The sequence below is a fragment of the Talpa europaea genome, assembly GCF_964194135.1.
Source record: "Talpa europaea genome assembly, chromosome: 14".
Taxonomy (NCBI): Eukaryota; Metazoa; Chordata; class Mammalia; order Eulipotyphla; family Talpidae; genus Talpa; species Talpa europaea.
Window position 1 is genome coordinate 49,575,572 of NC_140082.1, and position 9,221 is coordinate 49,584,792.

At 39.6% G+C, this 9,221-nt stretch overlaps 1 protein-coding gene across 2 annotated transcripts in view; it reads left to right on the forward strand.

The window, feature by feature from the left end:
- The window catches only part of ACTN2 (actinin alpha 2), a gene marked incomplete at its 5' end in the record, with an annotated part of 72,063 nt that extends 65,244 nt beyond the window's left edge, over positions 1-6,819 (forward strand). For both annotated transcript variants that reach the window (XM_084253110.1, XM_084253109.1), the window contains 4 exons: positions 148-294; positions 3,770-3,835; positions 5,009-5,167; positions 6,644-6,819. In XM_084253110.1, coding sequence (XP_084109236.1) covers positions 148-294; positions 3,770-3,835; positions 5,009-5,167; positions 6,644-6,802 — 531 coding nt within the window. In that variant the 3' untranslated portion in view covers positions 6,803-6,819. The remainder of the gene's footprint in view (positions 1-147; positions 295-3,769; positions 3,836-5,008; positions 5,168-6,643) is intronic.
- Positions 6,820-9,221: the final 2,402 nt, after the last annotated feature.

Sequence of the window (9,221 nt, forward strand, 5' to 3'; positions counted from 1 at the left end):
ATGAAAAAGTAGAACAAAAGAAGCAAGGGAAGTCTAAAGTAGGCTCTACTTAGCTCCCGTGGGTCACCTCTCCTGTTAGGAAAATGAGAACACAAGACTGACTTGCAGCACAGCTTGGAGCTGATGGTTTCCTTTTTCCCTCGGCAGCACATTCGTGTTGGATGGGAGCTGCTGCTGACAACCATCGCCAGAACCATCAATGAAGTGGAGACGCAGATCCTGACGCGAGATGCAAAGGGCATCACCCAGGAGCAGATGAACGAGTTCAGGGCCTCCTTCAACCACTTTGACAGGGTACTTCCTTCTCATCATGTAAAAGGCAGTCTGGGGGCATTTAAAAGTGTATTTGAAATACTTTTCATGCTATGAGTTTGAGTCTTAATGCCCTGCAAAGGTAGCGGAAATGGGAGGACTATATTTTGTCAAAGGCAGTAGCCACCAAATGAAGTGTGACTCTGTAGATCTGGCCTGCATGCTGTGGTGTGCAGGCCACTGAGTGAGTGCCTTTGATGGCAAGTTGATGGCAAGACCAATGCTGAATGAGGGCGTATCCTTAACAAAAGATGGTTATTGGATGTAGGTCATTTTCTAAAGACATAACTACAAATCCCTGATGTCATTTTCCAAGCTATTTAGGTAAAACACAATTGAAATTAACTCACACTTTAGACATAAAAACTTAATTAACAAAATGAGATGTTTTAAGGAAAAATGCACCAACAAAATGGTGATCAGCTACATGGTAAAGGCATGGAATAAGTTAAACACTCCTTTTAGAGCATTATCTAGTATTTTGATTTGAATACTATCAAGTAAAGCCAATTTTTTTAAACTTCTTTTTTTTTTTTTTTTTAGATTTTTTATCTATTTATTTATATAAACACTGGGTACAGTCAGAAGTGCGGGAGGGTGAGAGAATTCACCAGAGCCAGAGCAGGGAGCAGAACAGGCAGAAGGACCAAAGTACACTGTTGAGGGGAGCAGCGGGTGCCGCAGGAGAGGTCTGCGCGCCATGTGGGACCCTCGCCTGGTGGCCGGAGATCGAACCGGCGCTGCAGAAGCTGCGGGCAGCTTCGCAGCCCAGCGCTCAACTGCTGGGCCACTCGGGAGGCCCAAAGCCAATTGTTTATAAGAAAATTCCTAATTTGCTTATCCTATGACTAAAAGAGACTTTTAAGGCCATGTTGTTAAATATTCCTAAAATGGGACCATGCATTAATTTGTACAGGACCGTGCATGACTTACAGATACCAATAAATGGCTCTTAAAACACCTCTGAGCTAGGTCAGCCAGATTTAGGCTTTTTACGGATTGCACACAGTAGATATCTGATCAGAGAGCTGAAGCATAAAGGGTGAGTTACATACAGAGGTGGATATTCTGCTAGTATATTTTCAACATGGCTTTGTTGTACAGAACATGCCAAAATACTGACCCTACTTCATTCATTGAAGTTTGCATCATTTCTCTCCCGTAAAGGGAAGTAATTGGTCCTTGTCCCTGCACAAATCTATCTGGACTTGTTGGAAGACGTCTCTTATTCATTTATTTGGGGACTCCTAATAGGGGAAAAAAGACATTTATTTGAATCTAAGATACTGAGACTATCTTTTGTAACAAAAGTCTAAAGGAGGACAACACATAATCTGCCATATTTAAAAGTATGTTATATATTAAGGATTGTATGTCTTGGAGTTGGGGGGAGTAAAAAGAAGAGGGTAAAGGGTGCTCAAAGTAGTGGGGAGAGATGTTAGAGCTATGGATTCACTTCACTTCATCATCTCATCAAATAGTAAAGCTGGGAATGGTGGGGAGCACAGAGGATGTGACCTAGGATTTTTTTACTGAGGGTTTTAGAGCATAGGTATAACATGATCAGAGCTATGCTTTGGGAAAATGTGCTTGGAGAATAAGATGGACTGGAGGAAGGGAGGAGGGGAGAGAAAGTGAGCAGAAGGTCATAAAGGACATTCTCCAAGTGCTTGGAGCAGTAGGGAAAGAGGATATGAACTTCTGCACTGAGGGACAGGAATGGTGGGCATTTGCTCAAAGCACAGAGCTGAGTTTGAGACAGAAGTCTGATAGAATTTCATAAAAAATTTGAAGGCTGGGGTTGGGGAGAGAGAGAAATATACAAAATGATATAGAAATTCCAAGCCTGGAGAACAAATAGAGAAAAAGGGTGCTGTTGAATTGGAATGAGCCTGAAACCCGTGGGAGTAACCACCTAAAGGTCATCTCTTTTGTGGGTTTTTTTTTTTTAAAGATTTATTTATTCATTTATACAAGAACTGGGGTACAGGCCAGATGCACGGGAGGGTGAGAGGATTCACCAGAGACAGAGCGGGGAACAGAACAGGCAGATTGACAAAATACACTGCTGAGGGGAGCAGCAGGCGAGATAGGAGAGGTCTGCCGTGCCATGTGGGAACCTCGCCGGTGGGCCAGGATCAAACCGGCGCTGCAGAGGCTGCAGACAGCTTCACAGCACTGCGCTCAACTTCCTGCGCCACCAGGGGAGGCCCTGGGTTTTTTGTTTTTTTTTTTTTAATACCCTGTCCTTATTTGTGTGTGTGTATGTATAGAATAACTGGGGTGTAAGCCAGAGGTGTGGGGGTGAGAGGATTCACCAGCTGGTGAGGCAGGAGAGGTCTGCTGCACCATGTGGGTTAGCTCCCGGGTGAGGGTTTGAACTCAGGCTGCAGCGGTGATAGCACTGAGACTCAACCCCCAGGCCACCAGGGAGGCCGAGCGGTCATTTCTGACAAGAGATTGTCTGGAGAATAAGAAGAGACACAGATCTTAGGGAATTAACTACATTTAAGGAACTTGGAAGAGCCAGAGAGGGGACTCTAGAGGAAGTTGGGAGAATCAAGTGTCAGTGAAGCGGGAAGTTTTGGAGACTGTTGCTAAGAGGGCAGTGACTGAGGACACCGCTTGAGAACAGACACATAAAGTTTCTAATCATAGGAAATAAAACTTTTGACATTAGTTTTTGGGATTGGCCATTTAGGAGCAAGTGAAATCACCACAGAACAACTTTTTTAATTATTGGCTTGGCCAGTAATAAAAGTGTCCTATCTATAAATTTATATTGATGTTTGAACCTTAGCTGTTCTCTCAAAACCCTCAAAAAAGCTTCAGTCCAGCCCTGTACTTCCTGTCACATCTAGGGCTTTGTGTATTCTCAGTTTCAATCAAATTTAGGTCTCTGACCTGCCTTAGCAGTGGAAGATCATCTACTCAGGCCTTGACACTGCCCTGGGTAGACCCCGGGGGAGGCTGAGATTGCTGCATGGAAGAGCCACTCCACGCTGGCCTGAGGGCCTGTGAGTGGTTACAAAGTCATCCTCCAGTTGTTTGAGTTCTAGGAATCCTGACTTCTTTGGGGGGAATTTTACAGGTGAGGACTACCTGCAATCATGATGATTTCTCAGAACACTTGACAATACATCTGTCATCAGTGGCAGGCATTGTTAGCTCCTGACTAGATCATTTTCTGTGCCACTAGGTAGTCCTGCTGCTACCTTCTTGAATGTGCAGTCTCCTTTCCTTTTTTGTCTGGTACTTACCCTCCTTTTCCCCTGCTGCTTTTCTAAGAAATTATTGCATAGCATCCCTGGGTTGACTTTGTTCTATAAAAAATGGTGACCTTTATAGTCTCCTTCAAAAAGCTCCTGGTGACCCTTCTCTTACTGGATTTGGTCACTTGGTCACATAGAGTTGCTCATCTTGCCTGATTCTCAGCTTCTGTTTTATCTGTTGGCAGAGGAAGAATGGCCTGATGGATCATGAGGATTTCAGAGCCTGCTTGATTTCCATGGGTTATGATTTGGTAAGACAAGTTAGAATTTTACTAAGATTGGTATTTGAGTGACCTCAGATATATATGATAGGAGAAGACACATTTGGGATTGGTTCCTTTTCTTTCTTTCTTTCTTTCTTTTTTTTTTTTTAAAGATTTATTTATTTATTTATACAAGCACTGGGTATAGTCAGAAGCACGGGAGGGTGAGATAATTCACCAGAGCCAGAGCGGGGAACAGAACAGGCAGACTGATGTAGTACACTGCTGAGGGGAGCAGCGGGCATGGTGCAGAGGTCTGCACGCCATATGGCACTGCAGAGGCTTTGGGCAGCTTCGCAAGCCAGCGCTCAACCACTGTGCCACCAGGGGAGGCCCGGGATTGGTTCCTTTTTATTGTATAGGATATTTTTGAACGGCTGCCTACTACTATGTAAAAAGAACTTCACAGAGCCAGAACATAGATTTTTATTCAGTAACTGGCCAGATTTTTTTTTTCCAGTGAAGGAGCATAAACTTTCCTGATGATTTTGTGATAGTTTTATTGAGATACTATTCACATAAGATAGTACGCACTTCACCCACTTAAACTGCATGTATATATACCTTAATGCATTTTGGTATTCCGATGATTCTTAAGTGTTTTCCCCTCTAATATTTTAGGAGGCAAGAAGCTTTTTTGTAATAAATAACTAAGAAAACCTTTTATTTCCCTCTGGACTATGATAGTGCGAACACTCCCTCGTTTTGCTCTCACCTTCTTACTGTGTATTTTGAACACTAGTTACTTTGATTTTGCTTAGATTTCTAAAATAAAAATCATGAAAGCCATCTTTTGAACTCCCTTCTATTTAGCAATATTACTCTTGTAGTCTGAAAAGTGACCCAACTGAAAATGATCCCAAGTGAGACAACTCTGTCTTTCTCTGAATTAATCCTCCATAATTTTGTTAAGATGTAAGCAACATGGGTCATATGGAGGAAGGCATTCTGATATTGAGGAGCCCCTGACATGATGCTTCAATAAACTTAAAGTCCTCAGTCAAGGGAATCTATTCCAGAGATTGAAGGGAAATGCAGGGAATATTTAAATTTTCAAACAAAAGAAAAGAACTTGAACACCAGTAGGTTAAAGGAGATTAAGAACAGCTTTTGAGAGTTGCATACTGCTGAAGTAAAGGTTTCTTTGCATCCTTGCCTCAGGGTGAAGCTGAATTTGCCCGCATTATGACCCTGGTGGATCCCAATGGCCAGGGCACGGTCACCTTCCAGTCCTTCATTGACTTCATGACTAGAGAGACAGCTGACACCGACACTGCAGAGCAGGTCATCGCCTCTTTCCGAATCCTGGCTTCCGATAAGGTCTGCATTGACACATTGTCTTCTGTGTTTGCAATAGTCCACTCCGTTATTCTAATAGACAAAAAGGCAACAGCATCAAGTGAAAACCAATTTGATGCTAGTGCATCAAAGTACTACATCAGCCCTGAATTGAGAAAGTAGCACATGACCATGACCATGGTGTGCCCAGGACTGAGAAGACACAGACATTCTGTTCCTTGAGTTTGTGCTTGGGTCTCACAGTTGAGTTTTATATAGGGAGCCAAGAATGTGAATTTTGTAGAATTTTTTTTTTGGGGGGGGGTTTCTGGTTCAAACCCATTTTACATTCTGCATTGGTAGATATGACTCAGGAAGAAGATACCATGCAATTCAGATGTTAGGAGTCTGAGAACCTCTCTGATCTCTTAAGGGTCCATGTCCAGCCACTGAGCAAAGTTAAATAGAGCCATTCAGTCAGTTTTAAAAAATTGGCAAGTTTTTCATGACATAGAGTATAGATTGCAAGTTCAGTATTTTTGAGTGTCATTTGCAAAATGATAGAAACATCTCAACATTATACATATGTATATATGTGTACCTTATGCATATGTGTGTATACATATGTAAACATGCACATATATATGTGCACTATACATATATACATATTTATAAATTTGATTTGGGATATGATTCTTTTACCCTGTGTTTGAACACATCAGCCTGGCCATTTTATTACCTAAAACATCACACAGGATAAACTATCTTAAAAATAATTTGAAGTTTGTTTTAAAAGGAATCCTATCCTTTATCATGGGGTTGGGGGGTGAAGGGGAGAGACCTCATCTGATGTAGGTTATAAGCCATGACTCATCTAATCCCCCCAAAAAACCCTACTATAAATGCCAGGATATTTGCTGTTTATTTTGACTCTTACCCACTGGTTTGTTTTATCAGAATTATCCTATTTCTTCCTGGATATTTGACATTAAAAAGAAAAAAACTCCATTGTGAAATATCAGTTTTATTTTAGTTTTCTCTATTGATATATGTTTCTAGTTTTTTAAGAAACTGAGTATAAAAATGACTCCATTTTCTAAAAGCACCTATGGCATACATTAAAAAAAAAAAAAAAACTTGTTGATTATATTAAGTTACATGTCCCTATGTTCCCATGAATGTATGACATAAACCAATTATCCCTTTACCTTTCTGGTGTGAAACTTAGATCCTTGTATTTATCACTTGACTTATGTCTCCATTTGAAAAATATCAATAATATTGTTCCTATGGCCTTAGTGAAGCATATTCAATTACTGGCTGGCTAAAAGGCAATCTCCTTGCAGATATGCTCTTAGAAGTAAACCTCAGACATTTGTGGGTTTTCGGGTAGTATGCACATTAGACTCTCTGCTTTTTATCATTTTAAAAATTAAATGTAAGCATGTGTAAGTACTAAAACCATTTGTTCCATTGTTTTCTATGATTGATTTTGCAAACACTTGTATATTTTTTCAGCCATATATCCTGGCGGATGAGCTGCGCCGAGAGCTGCCCCCAGATCAGGCTCAGTATTGCATCAAGAGGATGCCTGCCTACTCTGGCCCAGGCAGTGTGCCCGGGGCCCTGGATTACACGGCATTTTCCTCCGCGCTCTACGGGGAAAGTGATCTGTGATGCCGAGGTTCTGTAATCATTGCTTCCATCAGAACGCAATAAAAGCTGAAGTCACAGTTTGTTTTTTGGAAACTTTGACAAGCTTTATTAAGTTACGAGAGGAAAACAATGTTGCAGTTCAGTAATTGCCAGCAATGTAACCTGGCTGAAATTAAGTTCTACATTATATGACAGTGTGCTTCATACATAGGTTTCTTTATTTCTGAATTTTTAGCTAAATGTGATGAAATGTCAGGTGGTTTGTTTCTTTGAGAAAACAAAGGAAATTACTTGGCTAGCATGAAATTGGAGGTTCTAGGGAAAAAAGAAAAGTAAAAAATGGAAAAGTCCCAAATACCCAGGTTTCAAGATTTCAAGATCCAGGAAAAAACCTGCAAACTTGGCAAATGTTTGATACTTTTAAAAATATTCTTCATATCTGATGTGCATATGTGATTATCCTTAGGGAATATATTTGGGATCTTAGTATTTTACTTTCTTGCTTAGCCAAAGATTAGCTATATTTAAATATAAATGTTACCATCATTTCTTTAGTTGAAGTTAATATTGTGGGTGCAACTTCCAGGGAATAGAAACAGACTACCTGAAAGAAAAGTATCTACTTCAAATTTTTCAATAGAGATTATAATCAGCTCTGTATTACTTAGGATTATGTAGTCCAACTAGTGGGTTTTAATGCCTTATTTATCCTCCATAGTAGGGACCTCAGGAAATAGGGAAATCAATTTAATAGCAGAGCAGATGATGAAATCACTAGATAAAATGAGATCTTGAGGATTATTTATTGATTCAAGCTTCTGTGCTTTTTCTAGAATTTGTCAGTATAGGTTCTCCAGAGTTGACAGTAAATGCTCTGTTTTTAAATAAACAGGTGTCTGTCATAGTAGTTCATAAGAGGAGACAAGTCAGAACCAGAACCCTTATAGTTCTCCAGGCAGAACTCCTCTATGCCTTTAGTTTAAACACAGTAAGGAGTATGTAGGAAAGGACTAATTCTCAACAACAGTAGAGGTAAGTTCTTTCATTGCAGAACTGTTACTTATCTTTGGGTGAATTCATTTTGTCCAGTAAAATGTACTAGGTGTCTTTGCTAACATTTGGCGTGTGACCACGGCATCTTAAGTTCTGAGTCTAGCTCTGTCTGTACCTGAAGCCCCATTACTAAGGACACCAGAAGTACTCCTAAATCGGCTTCCTCGCTTCAGTGTTCATTCATTTTTTCTGCTTGTGCTGTGGGATGCTATAACTCCCCCTTCCATTTTCCCATCATGTTGACAGCTTGTAGAGAATAAAGCAGGAATTCTTTTTATATCTGAGTCCTTAATGATCAGCAAATGATTTATAAACAAACAAAAACAGTTGCAAACAGCAATTAAAGTGTTACTAGAAAAAGCAGTATGTGCTTATTTCCTACTGTCTATTTCCTCAGATTTTTATAGGTTTCTACCAACAGCTGGAAATGTGATATTTTCCATTCATAGCTGTCTGGCAACAATACTTTCACTACATTGATCCATTTAGAACTTTCAACCTTATACATTTCGTTTAACTTGCTTCATTTTATTAAGTAGCTAGTTGTTTGCATATTCCTGAAATACTGAGTCCTTGAGTTTAATGTCAAAACATTTTTGGGTGGTGTTTAGATGAATTCTGACTCTTTATTTTATTTCAAGCAGGTGCTATATTCCAGCCATAAACAGTAAGGAAAATCCAGGAAGTTGTTCTAACTTTGAGGCTTTGAGGGATTTCTGGTGTTTTAGATGAGTGTAGGTGACTTATCTACCTATAGTTTTAATTTCTTTACAATATTCAGTCAAGAGAATGGATCAATACTCTCTGCTAATAAATGAAGAAACTCTGAACACTTAATAAACATGTTTATACTCTCATTTCAGAAGTTATTTTTATTTCTGAAGTTGAATTATCAATTAAAGTTAATTTGTAAAAGAAAAAGCATCCCTGTTTTGTTTTGTTTTTAATTTAAAAAAATATTCAGTTTCTTTGGTTAATCACAAACATCCTCACTTAAACCCTCCCTCACATTTGAAAATTCTTATTGAAGTAGTATCTGCATCCTTGGGTAGAGGGTAAATTGGAGACGAGGAACTAAGATCAACCCGATTGGAGGTGAGTGCTGAATGGTTTAGGAAACTAAATGAATTAGGAAGGGAATTTTACCCAAGAGATCACTTCAGAATCCCCAGCAACTATTTAAAAAATGTATGAATATCCAACCTTCACTCTAAGTTTCAAGTTTGTGAAAGCCTGGGTTAAGGCCTAGACATCTGTATTTTTTTAAGCTAATAACCATCGGTTGAAATTAATGGAATAGAAGGAAAGGAAGGCCATTAGTCATAAAAATTTTGAAATAATTAGAGAAGCGCTTGGTGGAAAGGTTAATAGAGGGATAATGAGTGAC